General features: G+C 47.7%; 1 protein-coding gene across 1 annotated transcript in view; it reads right to left on the bottom strand.

Annotated features, from left to right (window-relative positions):
* SLC15A1 (solute carrier family 15 member 1) overlaps positions 1-10,252 on the bottom strand; it is a 35,845-nt gene extending 25,593 nt beyond the window's left edge. The window contains exons 1-8 of the mRNA XM_029210547.1: positions 10,152-10,252; positions 9,610-9,842; positions 7,962-8,108; positions 7,709-7,850; positions 6,643-6,762; positions 3,825-3,924; positions 3,516-3,606; positions 1,550-1,633 (exon numbers count right to left, since the gene is read on the bottom strand). Of these exons, the coding sequence (XP_029066380.1) occupies positions 1,550-1,633; positions 3,516-3,606; positions 3,825-3,924; positions 6,643-6,762; positions 7,709-7,850; positions 7,962-8,108; positions 9,610-9,842; positions 10,152-10,252 (1,018 nt within the window). The remainder of the gene's footprint in view (positions 1-1,549; positions 1,634-3,515; positions 3,607-3,824; positions 3,925-6,642; positions 6,763-7,708; positions 7,851-7,961; positions 8,109-9,609; positions 9,843-10,151) is intronic.
* Between the last annotated feature and the right edge of the window lie 14,868 nt (positions 10,253-25,120).

Here is a 25,120-nt window from a genome sequence, read left to right as displayed (position 1 = left end):
AATATTTTAATCTTTAAGCTTCTGATTAACTAATGAACTTGTTCACGCATAGAATTGTTGCCGATAGGAACTTCTAGAGAGGATGGTAAGGCATAGGATTTGGCCTCTTCTCAAATCCATTATAAGAAAAAGCATAATCTTTGATGTAAGGATGACTCATAGGGACGAAAAGAGAATTTACCTGATGCCAATTTAACACAGCATCTGGCATAAAACAATCGTTTTTGAAAACCTATCTCTTTACCCAGAATTGAAGGAGAGAAGGCATATATAAGCCTTCTAGGGGAGAGTGGCAATATTTAAACAATTACAGAAGAAAACGGATGCTAAAAAGGGGGCGAATCCTGAGCTTTCGCCTAAGTGTAAGGATAAAGCTAAATTACTACAACATAAGCAAAAGAGATGAAAAAGGGCATACTCAATACTATTAAAAACTGGTAAAAAAAAAAATCAGAGAACGTGATAGTGCTGACTGCTACCTCATCTGAGAGGGAGGAGATGCTATGAAGGCTTGAGATGGTTATTGGGTTCTGTTTCCTTCTTTTGCTTCTGTTGTAGCTTGAACTGTGCTCCCCTCAAAAGATGCTGAAGTCCCTGTCCCCGGGACCTCAGAATGTTACCTCATTTGGAAATCCAATCCTTGCAGGTGATGAAGTTAAGGAGAAGTCATTAGGGTGGGTCCTACTCCAAAATGACTGGTGTCCTTATCAAAAGGGGACACTTGGACACAGATGCACGCGCAGGGGGAAGGCTGTGGACCGACTGAAGTTATACTGCCACAAGCCAGGGAACTATTAGAGGTAGCAGGGAAGCCTGGAAGAGATTCTTCCCTAGGGCCTCCAGAGGGAGCATGGCCCTGCTGACATATTGATCTTGGACTTCCAGCCTCCAGAACTGGAAGACAATTAATACATTTCTGTTGTTTAAGCTACTCAGTCTGTGACATTTTGTCATGGCAGCCCAAGGAAATGAAGACACCTACCATCTTTTAAACTGGACTATTCCTTGTAGAAAACTCTTCAGACCTCCTAAAAAGCCAATGCCAAGAACCTATGTGCAAATGACTATACACATATATTCCTCCCAGAGGGAAGACAGTCTTGTAGAAACATTTAGAGATGATACATTATGGAAAACTAGATGTTCACTGGAAATATTTAAGTGACAATTGGACCAGGTTGCCATGTCTTCAGGCAAGTTGTAGATGCGCACATGTTGATAAGAACAAAAGCTTTCAGCCATGGTTTCACCTAGTCTAGCAGATTCTATCACCTTCTTCTTAATCTGCCTAAATAGTTTCAAACCTTTAAATGTCCAACTCAGTTGATCCCCTTTCCTCTGGACTCTTTTTTGATCCTACTTTCTCTGAAACAATACGCCAACTCTACTTTCTTTGAATTCTCAGAGTATGTTTAACATGGGATGGCAATTCTTTGTATTACTTACTATTACAATTTGTTACGTGAACTTTTAAAAACTGGTCACAACAATTAATATGAAGGCCTGACCTGATCACAGGACTGTATTAATTCAACTGATTTCTACTTACTCAGAGATACAGCCATAAGGGCAGCAGGAACCCCAAACGCCAATGGGTAACAAGCTTTTTTACTGTGAATTCCACATTCTTGAACTGGGGAGAAATGACAAGATTAAAATTCATTATGGCAATGGTAATACTCATCTATTTCCCGGTTTTGTAAATCCCTAACTGGTTCTTACATATTGTTTTCACTTAATGTTCTAGACTTATCCATTTGCCTTACTGATGTCATTGCAAGTAGACGGTCATTGCAGTAGACCGATGTCTACTACAAGGCTGAGCAAACGGCTTTGCAGTAGAAAGAGCAGGAGATGGAGGCGGGTTCTAACCTTAGCCACTAAATAGATGTCTGATACCAGCTAAGCCAAAATCAGTGGGAATCCTTATGTTCTGTGGACTTACTTACTGGGAGAGACGAAAATGACCTAGACACAATAATATGAAGAAAGTGGGACTCAGAAAGTAAAATCAAAGGGCCCTGGAAAATCAGGATTATATGTCCCTGAATTCATGCCAATTATAAAACAATTAGATGACCCAGGGTAGGGGTCAATAGACTTTTTTGTGAACAGCCAGATAATAAATCTTTTAGGCTGTGGACCTGTCCTAACTACTCAGCCCTGCCTTTGTAGGTGAAAGCAGCCATAGACAATACACACATGGATGGTCTTGTCCAGATCTCTGGATTTGGCCTGTGGGCCATAGTCTCCTAACTCCTGTCTGAAGATCTACTTTAGCTCTGAAATCCTAGGGTTGGTAGGGAAAAAATTAAGACTCTGGAAGGGGCAACAGAAATTACTGGAAATCCTTTCAATGGAGTTCTGGAGCCTCCAGGAATCATCGGATCCTAAAGGGGTTTGTCTTTGTTTTTGACCAACTGTTTCACAGTTCTGCAGAGAAAGAAGTTAACTAGGCAGAAAACTATAGTCATACAAATGTTTCCTGTTCGTTACTGTACAAATGATTCCTATTCACAGCAATGCAAAATAATCCCCCCATCCAGTAAAGAACATAAATCTCTGTTAGTCAAATCCTTATTTGAACTGATTGTAGCAGCTTTCCAGTTCCCTCATTAACTAATAGGTTACATAAAATCTCTGTCATGCTGACGTTATATCTGTATGAGAGCCATGATTTTCCCTTAAAAATTATCCTATTACACATTTTCTAATTCAAACATGCACAGCACATATTCTAGTAGAACCTGGAGGCGGGGGAGGTTAGGGGGTGAGAAAACATAATGTAAGAATAAAAGCTAGTAAATTTTCATACAAAGCAAGTTGGAATGGGGTTTAAGTGTCATCTTCAAAGTGCTACTACAGGCAGAAATACATAAACTCCATAAATTATCTTCTTTCATAGTTTATTCTGACTCGAGGTGTGGACACCATTGTCCCCAAATATTCCCTTCCATATGGGAAATTCATAAACCCTCAATGGAGTGCTGACAATCACAAAACTGTGAGCTGATGACAGATGCTGCCCCATTCTCTTCCTTGGGGGCAGTTCTTTTAGAAATATCTGAGATGATGGGAAAGCAAAGAATAAAACCTTGCCTGCTAAATTCTTCCTGGCTCGCTGAACGTCATTGGGGAGCAAAGCTTGAAGGCAAAAATGTCAACTATGGCCCACCCACTGTGGTTTCCAAACAGCCTCTCTTGTCTTATCTCTTACCATGAGTAAGGACTTTGCATTAATAATAAGTTAGAAAAATCGATTGCTATGCTAAGGACGGTTTAACTTCTTCAGGGGTCACTGGGCTAAGGGATTCAAATAAGATTAGCAGTTAAATCTTGAAAGAAAAGTAGCTGGCATTCCAGATTTCACTGTATCCTCTAGGATGTATGTGACAGCTGAGGCATCATGGGAGAGTTGCGGGACAGGACAAACCAACAAGGACTCAACCTTTTCACCTGACTTCTCTTCGCAATTAAAAAAAGAAAAACCAAGGTCCACTTCAGATATTTTTTACCTCTGAGCATGGGAGTGATGATAGTAGACAGCAAACTTCCAGCATTAATGGCCAAATAAAAGATGGAAAAAAATCTGTTTCTTTGTTTTTCCTGTAATAAAAAAGGATAAGGTAGGGTGATTTTGGCTATACAGTAACGGATCAACTGTAGCCGATGATCTGACTTGACTTTGAACTTAGCTTTGGTCAGTGTCTTACTTTCATGTGTACTTGAACAGCCTCCAATGGAGAATACACTTTGACCATGGAATTTGATTCCTCGGTGTTTATAATCACTTACATGGTTTCTGTGGAGACGCATGCTCTCACCTGGCCCTTTTCAAACTGATCTCCACCAAATGCAGACACACAAGGCTTTATCCCTCCAGTACCCAGAGCTATCAGGGCCAGGCCAACCATGGACAGTGCCCTAGGGAAAGAGATGGGTATTGCTGAAATGTGAGATCCTTAAAATCATTGGTCTCTCTTTCCCCTAATTTCCCTAAGAGGACCAGGCACACAGAGAAGGGATTCAACCTGTATTAGAAGATAATTCAAGAAATGCAGTCTTGACAGTTGAATGAAACTTGAACTCAAGGGTCTTCAAATTCATACTTTTATCTAATAATTTACCATCTAGAAAATTTAAAGAAGTGGCTTGAATTCGGAACAAAGATTTAGGTATGGAGTTCTTCTGTAGCCTTATGATTTTTAGCAAAAGAATGGGTAGTGAAATTTTAAGCATTGTCTCTGGTACAGTCATAACAGACTAATAATAGTCATTAAAAGACATTAGAAAACATGATTTAATTGCAAAGCAGAATAGCAGGTTATGTAGTAGGATCTTAACTTGTTCACAAAGTACAGAAGACTGAAAAAAGCAGAGCAAAATGTTTATTACTATAACTTTTTATAATAAAAAAGAGATTATTTATAATAATAAAAGGGATTAAAGAGTTGGTTTTTTGTTTGTTTGTTTGTTTTTTTGCGGTACACGGGCCTCTCACTGTTGTGGCCTCTCCTGTGTGGAGCACAGGCTCTGGACACGCAGGCTCAGCGACCATGGCTCATGGACCCAGCCGCTCCGCGGCATGTGGGATCTTCCCGGACCGGGGCATGAACCCATGTCCCCTGCATCGGCAGGCGGACTCAACCACTGTGCCACCAGCGAAGCCCTAAACTTAAATTTTTAAAATTTACTTTTGTGTTTTCCAAGTTATCTGTGTTTTATGTCCTGAATTGAAGAAAAGCACTCACAGAATTCACCAACCCTCATTTTGTTAGATTTACAATAGGTTACTACAAATTTCAGGTTTTATAAGTGTTTATTCCATATCTTCTTGATTGCTAATATTGTTTTAAAATGCTAAAAAAATATTTTATGAAACAGATAAAGTCAAGGAAGATACTGCACATAGAAAGAATTCTTTAAAAAATCATGCCCATCTTCCTAGACTGCTGGCAGAAGCACCTCTTTCATCTTGCTTGCCTCTTAAACAACTTGCGTTTGGCGGTGTTACTCTGAGCATTTTAAAGGCCAACAAAAACACGGCCGATTGGATATTACATACCGCGCACTCTCGAGAGGACTGTAGGCAGCTTTCAATACTAACCCCGTGAAATAAAATAAGTCACTAAGCTTTCTTGAGCACCTACTGCTTGCCAGGCAGTGCTCTAGGTGTTCTACCTGGATTAACGCACAGGCAGGTACTATTACAAATAAGGACAACTGGGCACAGAGGTTAAGAATCTTGCTGAAGATCAATACTAGTCAGAGGCACAGGCAGAACTTGAACCCATACGGCCTGGCTCCAAACTCCATGCTCTTAACTGATATTGTTGATTAGAAAACTGAGGTGTGGAGGAGATAAGTTGGCCTGGGTCCTACAGCTCCTCTGTGGGACTCAGATCCTGGTAATCTGAGCTGTGGACTATACCCTGCTTATACCCACTCCCCTCCACCTACACAGCTCCCTGGGGGCACCACGGGTTCACATCCAGGGACCTAGCCTGGGTGGCAATCTGACTGACTAACAAACCAGAAACACAGATACTGCAGATACTAATTTGAATTTCAACAATACTTTCCCAACCCATTAGATGGTTTACTCATAGATCGAGGAATCGAAACCAAAGAACAGAAAACGAAATAAATCTTTACAACTTGTATGCTAGGCCAGACTGCCATGAAGGGAAATTCATCTCACAGAGGAGCAGTTGTCAATAGCACTGTTCATCAAGAAAGCAGAACATAGGGCTAGAAAAAATATTTATGAAACTGAATTACCGAAAAATGAGCAGAAATGTGGTACAAGACATCAAATCAAAGGTACAGAGTCTTGAGGAAACCTGGGGCAATTGAGGATCAAGGTCTGTGGGAGTTCATGTCCCTCTAGGGAAGATGGAGACTAATACAAACATCCCATGCACTGACCACGCCTCATGGGAGATGCACCCAAGACACCAAGCCTTCAAGTGAGCAATGACTCCAGACAACTGTTAGGATGGTGACGTACTGAGGACCCAACTCTGAGTCAATTCAACACCTTTCTCTACACTGATGAGGGAGGAAAGCTTTCCTTACACTTATGGTGAAGGTTCAAGGAAAATGATTAAAAATTAGAGCACCAAAGGGGGGAGGGATAAATTAGGAGTTTGGGATCAGCAGATACCAACTACTATACATAAAATAGATAAACAGGGCTTCCCTGGTGGCGCAGTGGTTGAGAGTCTGCCTGCCAATGCAGGGGACGTGGGTTTGTGCCCCGGTCCGGGAAGACCCCATATGCCGCGGAGCAGCTGGGCCCGTGAGCCATGGCCGTTGGGGCTGCGTGTCCGGAGCCTGTGCTCCGCAACCGGAGAGGCCACAGCAGTGAGAGGCCCGTGTACCGCAAAAAAAGAAAAAAAAAGATAAACAACAAGGTCCTACTGTACAGCACAGAGAACTATATTCAATATCTTGTAATAAACCATAATGGAAAAGAATATGAAAAAGTATAAATGTATAACTGAGTCACTTTGCTGCACATCAGAAACTAACACAGTGTAAATCAACTACACTTCAATAAAAAAATTTTGTTTTTAATTACAGCACCAAACAAGCAACTAGTGAGATGATGGGGTAGGGCCGCAGTTAAAATCAACTCACACGTGCACAGAGATATTGTCAGGGTTTCCATCGTGGTTGAAGTCCATGAGGTCATTAATTGAGCTCACTGCAACGACTACTTGTCCAATGGTGTAGACAATGGACAGCGACACAATTGTCCTGTGTTAAAAGAGGTCAAGAGAATCCAAGTTAATTGTACAAGAGCCATACACTTCCTATGCCAGTGTGAAAAGGCCTCTGCTTCCAACTTTCAAAAGCCCAGTCACGATTCTCCTTGTTTCTCAAACTGGGACAATTACCTGATAAACCTTTGCAAGGCAGAGCCTGCTGAAGAATTTGTTCCTCAGCATGTAAGCACTGAGCGAAGTTTTGGCTGCGGGAGCCTGGGGAGGCAGAAGATCTGTTCTTTCTTTCAACTATTTGAAAGACTCAGTGTCTGTTGTTACCTAGCTACTGAAATGATGACCTGTATCTTTAAATAGTCAGAGATATTTATCTTGCACCTGGTAACAATATTCGGGCAGGAGTGGTCCACTGGTTATTTTTGAATTATATTGAGTAATTTTGAGATAGTGAATATTCCTGCCTCTGCCCGTGTCATGCATTTGACCTGGAAGAGCCTTTACTTCCTTCTGTGTTAAGTCCAAGGAAATGTCCCAATGACCCGCCCCCTGCCCCTGCATCGAGCGCACTCTTGGAGCTCTTCCTGCAGGACTGGTTGAGCACCCCGTGCTTGTGGTCCAGCAGTTTGAGCCTTTCAGCAGCTGGGTTGTTTTGAGGGAGCTTTTTTGTTCTCCCAGCCCTTAATTTCTCACGCGTTATTAACAACAGACGCTATCCCTCCTATTTCAAGATGCGACAAAGATGTTATAAGTGTTTAGAGGAGGAAAAAAATCCTACCGATGCTACTTGCATTCACCCTGCCGAATGCCAGGCACTGTGCTGAATTCTGACAATATGAGGATGAGTAGAAACAGGGCCTTGGACTCTCTCCTAAGAGTTTTACGTTCCCTGATTCTTCGTTCCCCTAGCCCACCCTCCGAAACCCCAAAGCTTATCATTACTTGTTGGCTTGCTCGTTAACAAGAAGCCTGCCACGACTCACTTGAACTTCCCCAGCCAGGAGTCGGCAATGAGAGCTCCGAGAATGGGCGTCAGGTAGCACAGAGCCACAAACGTGTGATAGATGGCGGTGCTCAGATTGTCGTTCCAGCGGAGGAAACTTTGAAAGTACAGAATCAGGATCGCTTTTTGCCGAGGGTGGTGGAGGACGAGAGGGCAACAAAGTTAGCAGTGGCTACAGTAACTCAAGCTCTTCACTGACGGGGGGGTGGGTGGGGAGAGTGTTGAAGAGTTACCTCTCATTCCATAGTAGGAAAATCTTTCACAGAACTCATTGATCACGATGAAGAAGATGCTCACGGGATAACCAAAGCAGCTCTGACAAAGAGAAACAGTCTGCGTTTGAAACAAGCTCCTCACTGGTCCATATTCGCCAGTGAGGGCTAACGGCATGGAAAGTAGCGGATGCGTGTTTAGTAACTTATCAGAGGCACTCCAGAGGTGGAATCAAGAATTAAAAAGTTTCATTCCCTTACACTCTACATAGAGACAACAATGAAATGAAGATTTTCTTGTTTTATAGTTTTACTGTTAGTCTGAGAAAAGCTAGACAGGCAGACCTCAGAGATATTGTGGGTTTGGTTCCAGACCATTGCAATAAAGCAATAATTGCAATAAAACAAGTCATACAAAGTTTTGGGTTTCCCAGTGCATATGAAAGTTACGTTTACACTATACTGTGGTCTGTTAAGTGTGCAATAGCCTTATGCCTAAAAAAATAAGGTACATCCCTTAAGTTACGAATGCTTTGTTGCTGAAAAATGCTAACCATCATCTGACAACACAGGGTTGCCACAAACCTTCAATCTGTACAGAAACACAGTCTCTGGGAAGCACAATAAAACGAGGTATGACTGTACAGAGCATTTCCTAAAGAGAAGAAATGTCACACAGGAACTCAGGAGGATCCCCTCATTGGTGTGAGATGCATGAGGTGCATTTGTTAAGCGAATGAAGCACAGCTGTGAACATTTACGGGCAAAACAGGTTGTAAAGTTTACATCATGAAGCTACGTGGAGAAGCAGAAATACTCACCTGCCGTAAGAACATTCCTGAAAGAAAACAAAATGCCACCGTTAAAGTCAAGTACTTAAAATGCTTTCGGCTGAGTTAAGCTCAGACCCTCCGTGTTGGTCAGGCCGTCGGGTGTGTTGTCCAGACCCTCCGGCCCTGTCCACCATCCCAGTCCCAGGCCTGGGCCGCTTCTCCGAGTCGGGCTGGGCTGGTGGCTGCATTTTCTTTCAATCACCTGCTCGGGCAACTCTCGTGTGTGGTCAGGATGGAGAGCCAGAGGCTCCGAAAATCTGCCGAAACCACTTCCTCCTTAAAAAGGCTGCCCAATGCCCACGGGATAGAATCCAAACTTCACCATCTCACAAGGTCAGAGGGTTTGGATGGGGGTTAAACAGAAAACGCTTAAGAGTGCCTGCTACACAGTGAGGTCCCACGCCCGTCCTGTTCCCCGGGCCGCCCTTCCTCCCGCCCAGCCCCGGCACACGAGGCTCCCGGGACACGCCCCGCGCACCCACCTAAAGTCCTCAACGAGACAGCGAACCCTCTGCCGGGAAGCCTCCTTTTAACGTGCCCCTTCCCTTCGCGAAGCCTCCTCTGACCTCCCCACGTCCCCGGTGTCTTTGCGTCAGAAAAGTGAATTAGAACAGGAAGAAAATGGGTGAGAATCCAAGTGAGTTGGTAAAAACTGGGTGCTGCTGACCGCCTTCGAAGTCCTAGCTGTCCCCTTGATCCCCTCTGTTCCAGCCCCTGCTTTTCTGTCTCCGCTGAGTTCCAGCCGGAGCGGCCTGTAGTCTCACCTGCGCCACTGCCGATACCGACAGCCTGGCCCGTGCCAATCAGGGTCTGTCACAGGCTGTCCCAGCGCCCACCGCTCCCCGCGGCCCCTCCTCCGGCCGCACTGACGACCTTCGAGTCCCCCGCGGGGCTCTGGATCCGTGACACCACAGCAATGGTTCTCAGACCGGAGGCTGCCTCAGAGGCATCCCCAGGGCTGGGGGGGAGCAGGCTTCTGGCCCCCACGCCCAGAGCTGCTGTCCCTGTAGGCCTGGCGTGGTCCCTCGAGCTTGCATTTCTAACAAGTTCCAAGGGGATGTCGGTGCTGCTGGTCCAGGAACCACACTCGGAGAATCACACGCAGACTGTGAGGCCGAGTTGCCTGACCGATCTACGTAAGTTTTATCCCTGCCCTGTCCCCGAGCACCAGAGAGACCCGCCTGTGCCTGTGTCCCAGGGGCGGGGGCGGGGCGGGGGAGGGAGCCGGACACAGAAGCCAGACGGCACGCTGGCGTCTCCACCACGGCCCCCAGCGCCAGCTCTTGCACCTTCCCCGTTCTGGGCCTTTCCTCTCGGACCTGCCACCTTGTGTTTTTATCATGTGCAAGTCCAGGGCCCCATCCCACAAGAAACAAACTGCAGCTCTGCCTGAGGGGCTCCCTTCTGGGCCTGGGCCGCGTGGCCCTCCAGGGCCCCTTCATCTCGTGGGCCAGGGTCTTCCTTCCTGAAGCCACTCATGCTGGGCTGTGGGTATCCGCACTTCCCCAGCTCAGCATGGCCTCACACCCCACACCAGACAGTCTCCAATTCTTGCCTCATCATTTAAGAGCAGTGATGCTATTTTAGTCCTTGTCCTAAGGTGGGAAATATTAAAACTCTGGAAGGAGATTCTTCATCACTAACAGACTGGTTTTCTCCCCAGTTAGGCTTCCTTGTGGGAAGGGGCTGCTCTCAGGGGCAACATGTGAAGAATGCGGGCATGGGGTCAGATGGGTAATGGGATCTCAGTCCTGACCCCCCGTGACCCTGGGCAAGCCCACAGCCTCCCCTGTGGACAGCCTGCCTATCAGATGAAGATAACGCCACCCACCTTCTAGGATGACTGTAAGAGTTCCACATGGGAAGCCCCAGACCAGGGCTCAATGGGTCCTTCAGTGGGAGATGCTACCACATCAGAATCCTCAGCCCCTCACACGGTGCTTTTCAGAGTGGAAATTAAATGTTTGTTGAATGAATACATATTCCAAAGAACCAGCCACATCGGTCATCAAGTACCGTGTTCAGATCTTGTCTCTGCCACTTAGCAGTTCCATCTGCCCCTCTAGCCTCCTTCTGTTGGTGAGGCTGACCTGGTGGGCTTCATCGGTGTCCCCATGTCTTCCCAATCCCCATAGAGTTTGGCCAATGGGGAGCCGTGGCAGGTGGTCAGAGGGTCAGGGTGTTCCTCTCCCTGAGGCTTTGCCCAGGCCACCTCAGATGGCTGAACCCTCAAGTGTCAGCCACTGTGCCTCCGAGGTCAGCCCTCTCTCTCTCCTCACGACTCTCCTTCCAGGTTTCCATCCCGGTTTTGTACCACTTCCTACAGGTGGTAACAGTAAGGCCGATACTCCGGGTACCTGCACCATCACTCATGGTGCCCTGCCCCCCACCCGTCTAAATGTCTTTCTGTGAATAAACACCCCTATTTTGAGAATGCCATCGGTTTCCTGCTGGGACCATCATGGACAAACAAGCCACGTTTCATCACCAGACTCTACATGTTGCCGTGTTTCATCACCAGAGTGGGGAGACGGCCACTCTGCTGTGAAATAAAAGGACCTGCCAGGAAGGCGCTTTTGCAAAGTTCTACAGGACCAGCCTGTTGGCAATATTCGAAGCCTGTTTCTTTGCTCTGTCTTCTTGAGGATCTAGCAGGACCATACGACGCTCCGCCTACTTCGACTTCAGATAATGTAGCCTTACCACTGTCTCCCAAAGACCAGACAAAGCAATGAGTATCGTCCACACAACAGCTCAGGTTGGTTCTTGCAATGGGCCTTCTAGAGAAAAGCAGGAGGAGGGTATGAAAATCCAGACTCAACAGAGACAGCCTGGAGCTTTGCTGCAATCATCTCTTTCACACGTTTCTCAGAATTTTGGTTTGCAGGGAAAGACTTCACCTGGCCAGGGTAGCACCTGTAATTTTTTGGCTAAATATTACTTAGCACCAATTATTTGCTAAATAATAATGGCAAAGGTTTTGTTTAGTTCAGACATGAATAGGGTTACAGCAAAGAGATCTTAAACCTTATTACAGCAACCGTTGCACCCAGAACTACATGATGGAAAATGAAATTCCTGAACTCCAAGTGAAAATCTGAGATTTAGTACCCACTCATCACTCGGGAAGTTTTTTCTTTTCTGAAAGCTGTGTGTTCCAAAGAACCACTTTTACTGCCGTGGGGCAGAGGTTGCTAAGCTCTTCTTTTATAGAATTCAGAGCTACTTACTGGATGTAATACTGCAGTCAGCATTTCTTAATACACCCGTGTCCTCTCAGGATTGCTGTCTGAGGAAGCTAAGTGTGGAAGGGGGGTTACATCGAGCCTTAAGTCTGAACTCAAATTTCAACTGTCACAAGATTCTGTTTACTTTGGTAGAGTTGGGTCTATTGTTGATATCCTGATAGTAAATCTGATGGGCATATTTGAGTGGTCCGATGTTTCTAGCATCTTTCATGGGTCACTTGGTTTTAACTACTGGGTCAGAGTAAAACAGCTTAGCCAGTCCCGGCATATAGTAACCATGGAATCAATGCTGGCTCTTACTGTTATTCTAAGCCTAGCAGTGCTTTTGTCTCTCTTTTGGCTAAAGAATTTAGTAAAGTAAGTGTCCATTATAAACCTCTATGATTACTGACTTCTGAGGACAGCAGGAAAAACCAAGAAAGACACACTTTTGCTTTCCACTAGTTGATGGACTCTCTCCATTAAGGTGACTATTTCCTACTACTTAACGAAGCACATTCCATATTTTGAACCATTTAGGGATAGAAACCCTAACTTTAATGTTTTATTACCTAGAAACTGATAACTCCCTCAGCAACATGATGGGCGTAAAGAGTGCTTTTCTAGGATTTAGACCTGGGAAGGGAAGGAAGAGGCATCTTTGCTGGATCTAACAGAGAAGCTTGTACCTGCATGCAGAGAGAAAAGTATTCCCTATCATCGCCGGGAGGGAAATTGAGGGAAAGATTTAAGTACTGCATCGTGTGTTGGGGATGACATTTCTTCAGTCGCATGGTGTGGGTGGCACAACAGTGGTCCCCCGAAGATGTCCATGTCCCAATCCCCAGGGCTTGTGGATATGTTACCCTCCACGGCAAAAGGACTTTGTAGGTGTGATTCATTCAAAGACCCTGAGATGGGGCATTTATCCTGGATTATCTGGGTGGCCTCAGCACAATCAAAAGTGTCTTTGAAAGAGTCAAAGGAGGAGATATGAAGACAGAAGCAGAAGTTGGGGTGACAGCAATTGCTAGAAGGCCACCACGATCCAAGGTATGTGGTGACCTCTAGAAGCTGAAAGGACAAGGAAATGGATTCTGTCCCTTGAGCCTCCAGAAGGAACCAGCCCTGCCAACACCTTGATTTTGCCCCAGTGAAACCCATGTCAGATTTCTGACCTCCAGAGCTTCAAGACAATAATTTTGCGTTGTTTTAAGCCACTACGTTCGTGGTGATTTGTTACAGCAGCCATAGGAGACTAATTCACATGGGTTTGCCTCAAGCTCTGTAGATGTAGGTTTCATCTCTATTTACATAGATCCTAAGACTCAAATCTAGCAAGTTTTATTTGTCAGCAACATGTCCTTTTATCACTTGTTTTCCTGAGCTACATTTTCTATCTGAGGGCTTAGGAGTCCATGCTCGGCACCTGCCTTCTTGATGGGATTTGGCAGGATCTGTACTTGCTCAGCTGCCTTCTGCAGGTTTCTGACTCTTCATAACCCATCTCTAAAGTGGGGATGCTGCCTTACAGGGTGGCTACCCCAGGACTAAGGGGGTCTGAAAATGGTTTCATAAACCAGGAGTAAAACGAGTTTCCTTGATTATGGCTCTTTTAGGCTGTGCATACGCCTCACAAAGTCGGTCACATGAGACCCCAGGGGACACAATGCTCCTGCTAGAATATACTTAGCCTCATTCTCAGCAGAAGTAGCTTCTGAGTTAAGGTGAGAACTCCTCTCACAATATTACCCCTGCAGTTAGTAGATGGAAGGACATGGGACTTTGGAATCAGCTTGGACACAATCTTCCCAGCCATGAGGCTCTGGTCAAAACACTCAACCACTGGCCTTCCATCTCTTCATCTAGAAATGCTAACACCTTCTTTGCAGGTTGGTTAGTAAGATCGAAGCTACATTAATAAGATGAAGTTTGTTATTTACTGCATCCCATGAAGACATCTGGGTAGTGTGGATGGATGTTTGGAATGGACTGACTTTAAAATAGGGACAAGAATTTGCCATGGGGAGCCCTGGCAGGGGTGAGAGGTGGCCCTTGAAGAAAGAGGCCGTCCCCTCCAGGGTTGCTCTCATTGACCAAAATCAGAAGGTCCTTATGATGTCACCTGGGGAAATTAGGTCATGGGATGAGGAAATTGTGGACAGAGAAAAGTCAGACTTCTCAAATACAAGCCACAGTGGCAAGCACTGACTTTCAGTCAAGCTGTTTGCAAATCGGCAGCAGTATAGTGCGTGACTGTGTGAGTGGCTGCAGGGGTGAAAGGAACGTTCAAAAATTCTCCAGCGCAGCGGTTCTCCACGTGTGGTCCCTGCACCAGCAGAAGCAGCTCCTGGGAACTCCATGGAAATGCAAACTCTCAGGTCCAGCCCAGACCCACGGAATCAAAACCTCAGAGGGTGGGGCCAGCTGTCTGTGCCGGGGATACAGTTTGGGAGCCACTCGCTGCCCCGGAGCAGAGCTAGGGAGCCAACGGGAGGGGATGGGGCGCAGGCAGGCGCTGAGCATCACTCACGTCTGGGTGATCAGCTCCTATGATGTGATTCTGGCCTCGGCTCTTCATTCCCTCTTTCTGAGCTCTGTCCTCCGTTCACCAGGACGACGGTGACAAACAAGATGCTTTGCCTCACCTTCCCGCCCCCTGCCCACCCCACTGACCTGAGCGTCCCGGGTGAAGGCTCTCAGGACTGCCCTCAAACCTCACTGGCTCTGCTACCTGCAAGGCCAGGCCTCCCCTGGGGACCTGACTTCCGTCATCCTCCAGCGCAGCAGTCCAGCCAGGCCTCCTACTTCTCCCTCCCTCCAGGCTCCTTCATGGCTCCCGGCAGCATTAGGGCAGTTAGCGCCTCCCCCCGCCGCGCACCCATCAGGCTCCCCATCCTCCCTCCCCGCTTAGAGCCCTTTAGCCTCTTTACAGTCACCCCAGACACAGCGAGCTGTTCACATATCATATGATCCCCCCCACCTTTTTTTCTTTTTTGAGAAAATACAGCGTGTGCCATTTCAAAAAGAGCCCAGCAGGACATGCACCAGGCATAACTGCAGCTGAGCTGAGACTTGGTGGTGGGAGAGGCAGGGGGGCCTGGTGTTGCACCCCTGCTTTGATTTTTTTTTCCAAAATTGATCAGCTTTGATCAAGAAATGAAAGGGCTTTTCTTTCCTTCAATGGGTTTTTCCCACAGGAGTCAGGCTAGTTACAGAACAGGCTCTGCACCTGTCACCCAAGGCCCTAGTTTCCAGAGTGGCTCTTCCTGAGGCTGTTTCTTGCCTGATAGATGATTTTTTTCCTTCCTGGAATGTCTGGCCACATGTCCCACCTCAGGGTCCCTGCTCCTCCGCATGGCAGTTTTGTGTGCTTTAGAAAATTGTGATCTTTCCAGCCGGATCCTGCCTGGAAGGCAAGGCTTGCAAGTGGAGAGCGGCTTGGCGGTGCCTTCCAGCCCGGGCCCTCCTTCTAGGGCCCCCAGGATGGGCGCAGCCTGCACACCGATGGGCACAGGCCCTGCCCACCCTTCACTTGTTTTTATAGAAATAGCCTCTTTTCCACAACTACCTCCTTCCCCACTAAGAGAGAACCTATTTTTCCTTTGATACATTGACAGATAGCTACATAAACACAGAACATACTGATGTATGGTTTTCCTAAAGCCATTTAATCAAGCTCCTGGCTGTCCTGCCGGCACTGCTGCTAAAAGCAAATGAGTTATCAGGCCTTTGAGAACGAAGAATTTCAACTAAACCCAAAGAACATGGAGGTGCTTTAGAAATATGGGGAAGCCAGTGCTAATGGGACAGTGTAGGTTTTATGACGTGACCCTGGCACAATGCCATGGCAGGGGCTCAGCCTGGGGTGCTGGCGACCTTGTATCCACACAGACCGAGGCATGAGCCCAGATGCCGGGGCGTGGGGCTCTCTGTCCAGACCCAGAGGAGACAGACGTGGGGTATGAAACCGTCCGGCTGCAGCCTGGCACTGGCTCCTCAGCCACGGGGTCCCTCACCACCGTGCTGCCGGCATCGGCCCCTGTTGTTTCGGCATCGCCCTTCTTGCCTAGTCTTCCCTGTGGGTGCAGTGAGCTGCCTCGTGGCATCCCGAGCCGTCCAGCAGCCAGGCCTGGTCCTGTGTGTGTCCGACGGCCAGGACTTCATCTTTCTTGAAACCTCCTTCTCTCGGCCAGGGTCCCCCCGGTCAGGGCCTTTGTTTCCTGGGGCTGCCACAACACTGTACCATGAACAGAGAGGCTTAACACGATGGAGGTGCATCGTCTCGCAGTTCTGGACGCTGGAAGGCTGAGATTAGGTGTGGGCAGAGCTGTTCCTCCTAAGACTGTGAGGGAGGATCTGTTCGCTGCCTATCCCCCAGCTCCCGGTGGGTTGCTGGCCATCGCTGATGTTCTTTGGCTTCTATGAGCATCACCCGGTCTCTGCCTTCACCTTCACCTGGTCTTCTCCCCTTCGGTGAGTCTGGGTCCAAATCTCCCCTCTTACAAGGACACCAGTCACACTGGATTAGGGCCACCTCCTCCAGCATGACCTCATCTGAACTGATTCCATCTGTGATGACCCTATTTCTACATAAAGTCACATTCTCAGGTGCCGGGGGTTAGGACTTCAGTATATGAATTCGGGGGTGACAAAATTAAACCCATAACAGTCGAGGGCATTTGTAGTACTCGACCTATTGTTGTAGGTTACAGATATCCTCCTACCTTTTAAAAAGGTTTCTACACATGACTGTCTAAAATCACAGGCTTAAGAGGCCCGTCATGACCGCTTCTGATGGTTTTATAAATCACCTACAACTTTTAGCATCTTGTTTCCATAACCACAGATGTGAATCATTGATCGCCATTCCCGTTCTCCTTCAGAAAGAAATCACCTCCAGGGGCCCCAGGACCCAACCCCCTCGGTACATGCTCAAAAGTTGTTTATGCCTCTATTGCAGGGAGAGGGCAGCCAGGCCAGAGGGTGCGACAGAGTTAGTACGTAGTAAGCTGCTACACAAAACAGAAAGATCCAGGGACAGGCCTAAGTTCTGCCTCAGGTGTAGGCAGATCAGTTACTCAGGGTTAAGGAAGGCAATCCTTGCTCTCCAGGGACTTCCTGTATCTACACCTGGACATTCTTGTTTTCTAGAAGAACACCCTGTATTCTGAACTTAGAATGAGGCTGACTCTAAATGCTATGACTGCTGAGGGTGAATAAACAAACATATTCTCAGGGTAAAGACAGACCTTTCCTCAGAGCTGCTCTAAAAGGAAACAGGAGAGAACGTGAGGGGAAGCGTCTCTCAGCCTCCTGGACATCACTTTCCCACCACCGCAAGTGACACGCTCCAAGCAGGCAAGAGAAACAAGCATGTTAGCATCGGCCCTGATAATGTCGTGTGTTTCATAGGAGAAAACCATGCCAATGGCACACAAGTGTCACTAAATTGAAAAAAAAAACAACAACAACTAAAAACCAATCTTCTGGTCTTTGGGGGAGTTTGTTTGGAGGCAATTAAGTTAGAGATCCAAAATTTTAGACACAAAGTTTTTTACTCTTAGATGTTAAATCGCGACTAGAAAAACAGCTTTCTGATCACGGTTAAGTGTGAAGTTAGGCTCCAAAACTAGGTACAGAATGCAAACTTTTTCCTCCGTTGATATTTAGGTTGTACATGCCTCATTCTTATCCTGAGAATACATGAGAATATCCATAAGAAATTTCTAGAAGTAGAACGCTGGTAAAATATTATGTGTATTTTAAATTCCGTCAGATATTACCTAACAACTCTCCACGGAAGTGTTAGGTGACTTATTTTTTTCCAGTCTTATAATTTTAGAATGAACACGCACGGAAGAGACAGCTATTAAAAAAAATAAACACTATTCATAGTTAAAGACTGCCTGGAAACTTTATCCACAGATTAGTAATGCAGTATCAACAGAGTCTGACCATTAGTAATGCAGTATCAACAGAGTCTGACCATTATTTTTAGAACTAATTTGAGGTAAATTACCCATGTCTTATGACATCACTGTGAACATTTCTGATTCACCTACTATTATACATGGGGGGGTGTTTACAGACCAATTCTGTTATCAATAGATTGCTGTTCAGAACTGATTAGAGCTATGGCTTGAAAGTCCATCTGTCTTGCTGCAGGGAAGACACTAGTTACTAAGTGTAGCACCTAAGCTGAGGATGCAGGCCATAATGCAACCACCTCTGCACGGTAAGAATATTTCCTAACTAAAGTTAGGGACAAATAACACATATATCAGAGAGAATATTTTCTATTACCATGTGTACTGGGTTAGATAGCGTTCTCCCAAAACTACTGTCCTGTCCATAATCCTAGAAGGTGACCTTATGCAGATGAGAAGAGGGAAGATGAGGTCACCCTGGAGTAGGGTGGGTTCTGAATCCCATATGACCAGTGTCCTGATAAGGAGACAGCCATACACAGAGGGAAGATGATGGCCACGTGATGATGAACGCAGAGACCGGAGTGATGTGTCCACGAGCCGAGGCATGCTGGCAACACCCGAAGCTAAGAGAAAGGCATGGGACAGATTCTCCCCTAGAGCCTTCGGAGACAGCGTGGCCCTGCTGACACCTGGATTTTGGACTTCCAGCCCCCAGCAATGTGAAAGAATACATTTCTGTGGCTTTAAACAAACTGGTTTGTGATACTTTTGTTAGAGCAGCCACAGGGAATGAACACATTACGGGAGCTTCTGTGTTTTGACTAAATAAGAAAAACTTTTGCTCCCCCGAGAACATTTCAGGTGTACCTCCTGCCGTGTCCTGATAGAGCTTACGATGAAGCTCCGCAGATAGCAGAGGTTTTCAACACTGACTTTGACGGTATACTTCGTGAGCTTTCTGGTCTTATGTCTGATCCTTGAACCAAATTTTCCTGACGGGCACATGTTCCGTTTCACACATTTCTACGTCATACCTGGGGATTCTGACACCTCTGTGCGATGAGAGGCTCCTGGCGGCAGCCCAGTGGGAGGCCCTGGCTGGTTTCCAGTCTCGGAAGGACTAGACCTTCCTCCTCCTTCAGGAGAGTCTGCGGAAGATCCTATCCCTTCCCCTTGGCTGTGGCACCTTCCAGCTGCTGAGATGGTCCTGTAACCCTGTACTACCTGCTCACGGTAGCCGCACCTGGACCGATTCTGGGTGGCAAGCAAAGGCCTGACAGCCCGTTCACATTGACCCCATGAGTTGACCCCACTGTGCTGTTTCCTCAGTGATATATTTCTGACCTTTGAAACCAGGGGACAAAGTTACAAAACAGCGAGTCCCTGGTTCTTTATGTTGCTATCCCGTGGACTTTATGAGTTCACAGTTCTCATCCATCTCCTGACAATACTGCCCTTATTCTTTCACCATCATCATGGAGGAACATGGAATGTCCTCAGAGTCCACCCTTGTTTAGATTTCCTTATCAGCTCACCTGGGACACCCACATACTTTCTCTCCTGCCAAGGATGGAATCAGGATGTAATTGTGTCCAAGAGCTGCCACCACCCAGAGAAGTGGGAAAACAGAGCTGGCTGGTAGTCCCTGCCCCATGGCTCCATTCATCTGGCTCGACCCTGGAGGACAGAGGCCTCCCTGTGAAGCAGCCTGGTAGCTCACGATCCCTCAATCTGCCTCTGTCCTTCAGTAACTCAAAGGGCAGCGGGAAAATTATTAATCAAAATCCAAGTGAAACAAAAATGGAATAATTCCACTCAGGACATTTTGTAGGGGTGTGAAGGACTATGCAAACATTTACCATTAAGATGGCAAGTCCTCCCACTCTGATGTGGTAAGCTGCTGCTTTCGTAACACTTTATACGGGTCTCATAATACTTGGTTCACCTCACCTATAACTCAGTGCGAGAAAATGTTGTTTACGGGCTTGCGCTCCTGCCCTTGAGGATGTGAGTCTCCTCAAGGCAGGAAAGTTTTATTCCCTTATGTGGTAAAACAAACAAACAAGCAAACAAAAACTGCATAAATAGGAGATTCAGGTCAACCCCCTGCCAGCCTTAGCTGGACCACGTTGAGTCAAGGCTCCCTTTCCTAAGACTGCCTTTGTGAGCTAATTTTTAAATTCTAGCTACTAATTTGACCCAAATTTGGACAAGCCAGGGTCCAGACTACACTAGATCTTCTTGCCATGACCTCATTTTGGGGGGCACAGTAGCAACGTCTGGACATGGGCAAGGGTAGAGAAAAAGAAAGTTGTCAGGTAGAGTCACTTAGGGCAGTGGTTCTCAAAGTGCGGTCCTGGGACTGGCAGCAGCAGCAGCATCTGGGAACTTGCAGATGCAAATGCTTGAGCCCTGCCCTGACCCACCAAAGCAGAGACGCTAGGGCTGCGGTCCAGGCACGCGTTAGAATGAGCCTTTGCTCAAGTGATCCCGACACATGCTAAAGCCTAAAAACCACTGACTTAGAGTAATGTCAGCCTAAAAGGACCCAATGTCAGAAGTTCTCTCTTTTTACTGCACGGGAGGAAGACGTTCTCCCAAGGTTGGGATGCCCAAGGCTCCCTTTGGTGTGGGGTACCCTCAGCTTCCAGTAAGCAAGCTTACAGCCTACAGCAGGAATGCTAGCCTCCCTGGTCCTTCGGCTGTGTTCACAGGTCTACCCAAGAGCTTCTAGAAAGAGGAGAGAATGTGGAAGGACTTTTAAAGAACCAGGTTGGAGGGACCTTCAAGGCTAGTCCCTCCTTTTATACTCAGGAAACTGACTTGAAAAACTCTTCAGAATTGCATACAAGGCCAGAAGGAAGCTGAGGGCTGGAGGGGAGGAATGTGATAAAGCATCATCACTAAGTAAATGAACTTCTCAGGTCGGCCTGGAGGCCCTGGCATGGGGGGCAGGAAAACCGGAAGCCTCTTCCTAGAACCCGAAGCCTCGTCAACCTCCATTTTCAGAGTCATATATGTGGCATGCGACAGGGCAGGATCTATGGTTTTCCAGGACCAAAGTGAGGGAAGGAATTGGTGAGAACAACTGCTTTGGCATATACCTTTGCTAAGCTCTGGGCTAGGGAGTCGGGTGGGGGTAACAGGACGGAGACAGAATATTCCAAATCTTCCACAAAAGCATCCCCAGCCCTCCAAAGGTCTCAGAGGCGGCGCTCCAGTCACTGAGGTTTGCTGCCCTTCGGAGACCTAACTCCACAAGGCAGGCTGGTCCCTGCCTCCTCTGGCCCCGACTCTGATAATCACACACACCCTTTAAAGCAAAGGTCAGCAGCTATGGCACGGCACCAAATCCAGCCCCCTACCCATTTTTGTATGGCTCGTAAGCTAAGAATGGTGTCTACGTTTTAAAACAATCGAAAAACGCTTTTAAAGACTATCTTATGACACCTGCAAAGCATATAAAATTCACACTTCCGTGCCCATTGATAAAGTTTTACTGAAACACAGATTTGCCCATTTGTTTCATATTTCAAATTACAAGGGTGCACTTGAGTCGTTGCCACAGACACTGTGTGGCCCCCGGAGCCAAAAATATATACTATCTGGCCCTTTTCAAGGCAAACGCTTCTCTAAGAACTTTCCTTGCTTCTTTCCCTCCTGCTGGATTCACCAAGCTTTCCAAGTGTTCCCCTTTCAGTCACGAGGGGATCTGAAACAATCTTGGCATCATCTAAGTCACAAAGATCTGCTCTTAAGAGGGGAAGTTACTGCTACTTTTTTAAATTAAAAGACATTTCCTAATTATTTGTTTCATTTACTAACTAGACCCAGATATTGAAAATTTAGGACTTGAGTAAACATAAAACTGGTATCTGAATATAAACTTTTTGTTGCTACTCACATGCTATGCCAATCTCAGTTGCAAAACAAACAACCCCCCACCCCCAAACCCTTAAGCGCCAATCTGTAAACTAGAAAGTCAGTTCACTGGGGACTATACTTCAAAAGCTAACCTTGTGTTCATCCACTGACAATCAGGCTGCCGACAGCTACCCTGATTGGAACTGTGTTAGGAAAAGTTCTAATTCGGCATGGATACCATTCAGGTATTTGGGATCTGAAAACCAAAATGAATATTTCAGAGCACCTCCCAGAAAAGTTACATAGAGTGACAAGCAAATGGTGTTTGAGGCAGGACACAGAGCTCCAGCCCAGGAGTGGGGCTGCCTGCAAAGCTGAGCTCTGATGGGTACCGGCCCCTGACAGCCTGCACTGGAGAGGAGGCTGCAGCATCTTTCTGGAATGAGCATACTTAGCACCACTAGAAGTCCCAAGGGTGACCCACTAAATACTGCTACTCCAGGACCACGACTCGGCATGGAACAGTGAGTCTGAGAGCCAGGTGCCCATGCACATCCGGCATTGAGCTCCTACACAGCTCAGTGCTGCCACTGAGGGTGGTATGGACATTTCTGCCTAATGGCTGAGGGAGTCAAGGGCCACAGAACTTAGCTTACTGATGCAAGATCACAGAGGGAGCAAGTGGCAGAGCAGGAATACAAGTGCAGGCCAAAGTCAGACCGGGTTCTCTCAACCACGTGGCCACACTGTGACAGCCTGGACCCATCCATGCACAGGCTTGCGGGGAGAAGAGGGCTGCTGGTCTCTTGCAGCTCCGTTCTGCTTTTGCGTTCATTCCAGAGCTGTTTATTCGGAAGCAGGCAGGATTAAATTGTTTTCTATTTGTTCCGCCGGCACTCCATGCCTACCTATGGAGGACCGGCTACTCTCCTCTATGCCTTCTCTTGAAGCTCGAAGACAGCGGCAGAACGTTAAACAGGACCCCAACGGGCCAGCCCCAGTTCCTCTTGGACCAGGGCTCCCTCAGCAGCTCTGGAGTCACCTGGCCAGCCAGAGGCAAGAGAAGTGCCAGAACAGCCCCTGAGCGCCGCGCTCCCCACTCCTGGACGGAGGCTCTGCTGGCCCTGCCATCACCAGCGCGATGCAGTCTAGCTTCCAGCCCACTCTCAGCCCACAGGGTGGGAACACAGAGACCGAGGATTCACAACAGGTAGGCAGGTCAAGGTTACTGCGTTCGTTCTTCCAACCTGTGACCAGGCGCCTGGGGTCCTCTGCCTCCGCGCCCGGGGACGAGATGGGGCGGGGAGGCTGCCCGCCCTGCAAACACGCCCCAGCCTGCGAATCCCACCGCCACCCCGGGCTCCGCCGACCCCCGGTCGCTTCCCGCCGCGGCGAGGTGTCCCTGATGCGCGCCTGCCCTCCCGGGGTGCCAGCGTTGCCGGCTCCGCCCGCAGGTCCGCCAGCCGCCGGCGACCGCGGGGACCTGCGTGGCAGGCCGGCCCAGCCCCTCGGCGACCCCTCCGCGGCGCCCCGACTGCGCAGCCCCTGCGCCGGGCTCCCCGCGACTCCGGCCCCGCGCGCCTACCCATGGTGGCGGCTCTGAGGGCTCCCTGCGACTGGCGAGCGAGGAGCCCAGGACGGAGGACCTTTTGCTAAGGCGTTGCTTCCCGTGACTTGGTGTGCAGGCCCTGCCCAGCACCTGTGTAGCTGGAGGTGCTCGGGCGGGGCAGCAGGGCTCCACCCTTGGAGGCGGTGGAACGGCAGAGGCAGAGGTCAGAGACCCTGGAGCCCCAGCAGAGGGACACCTGTCCGTAGCCGGCACCTGGACTCCGCTGTTCAGACACCCCTGGCCCTCGGGGGCCGGCCAGAGGCATAGCGCGGGTGACAGGGGGGACCTGGGCCGGGGACGCCCCAGCTTGAGCGCGCATCTGAGCCACGGGGAAGGAGCATGAAATGCAGGGCCTCGGCCTCAGCTGGATTTGCTGACTCAGTAGGTCGGGGTGGGGCCCGAGAATTTGCGTTTCTAACAAGTACTAAGGTGAGGTTGACGCTGTTGCTCAGGGGACCGCACTCTGGAAAGCACTGCCTGGGAAAGCACTACGTCTGCGCAGGGAAGCAAAAGTGGGTGGAAGGCTGCTCAGTTTAATGTGTGCGCGGTGCCCGGACGTGTGTCTTTAGGTGGAGTGTGAGTGTGGAAAGCATTTATGGAGGATTCTGCACTTTCTTTAAGAATAAAAGGGGACTTCCCCAGTGGTTAAGAATCCGCCTGCCAATGCAGGGGACACGAGTTCCATCCCTGGTCAGGGAAGATCCCACATGATGCGGAGCAACTAAGCCCGTGCAACTACTACTGAGCTTGTGCCCTAGAGCCCGGGAGCCACAACTACCGAGCCCACGCGCCCAGAGCCTGTTCTCCGCAACAAGAGAAACCACCGCAATGAGAAGCCTGCGCACCGCAACGAAGAGTAGCCCCCGCTCTACGTAACTAGAGAAATCCCACGCGCTGCAACAAAGACCCAACGCAGCCAAAAATAAATAAATAAAAAAAATTGATTTAAAAAATAAATAAATCAAAATCAAAATCTAATAAATACCATTATGCTATTGAAATTGTAAATGTTCACTGCAGAGTCAGGCAATAGAATATGATTACATTTTCATGGTACCTTTTCTGATTACATTTACTCCGTGGTTCCAGTGTTTCACTCCTGTGCCACGCAGAATGTTCCAGATGTCGGAGTCAAATGGATTTCTTTTCTAAGCCCCACCACTGGTTCCATTTGAGGCACGTTTTAGTTTGCCTTACACAACTGTTGTATAGCTCTTCTTCTTCTTTTTCATAATTGCGTTTAGCTTTTTTCTTACTGCTAGAATAAGCACACGCTTTCACTTTATTCTGAAGATTATCCAACTCTCTAATCATGCTATTACATGGAAACCACTTTCTTCTAGAGGGTTCACCCTTACATCTGGCTCCCATCAGGGCTGAGTGCCCTGTGGGCTTGGGGCACAGTCCTGCTGGGACTCCCCTCCAGGGCTCTTCCCGTTAGGATTTCTGCTGTTGGATCCCATGACTCACTGACTTCCTCCCTCCTTCCTTCTCCCCTTCCTTTCCTTCCTTGGAGAACATAATCAGAAAGGGTGCTTGGCAAACACATTTTCTACTTGCCTGAAAACATCTTCATTTTGCCCTTACACCTGAATGAAATTCTTCGTTGGAATTCAATTTCCCTCAGAATTACGAAGACATGGCCTCTTGTCTTCCAGCATCAGTGTAGCTGGAGAGTTCATTTATTTTTTTCACTGTAGGTTTCCTTCTAAGT

This window comes from Monodon monoceros, unplaced genomic scaffold (genome assembly GCF_005190385.1).
Source record: "Monodon monoceros isolate NGI ecotype Baffin Bay Population unplaced genomic scaffold, NGI_Narwhal_1 Super_Scaffold_8, whole genome shotgun sequence".
In the NCBI taxonomy this organism is placed as follows: Eukaryota; Metazoa; Chordata; class Mammalia; order Artiodactyla; family Monodontidae; genus Monodon; species Monodon monoceros.
Note: the sequence above shows the minus strand (reverse complement) of the source record. Positions and strands in the feature narration are given on the sequence as shown.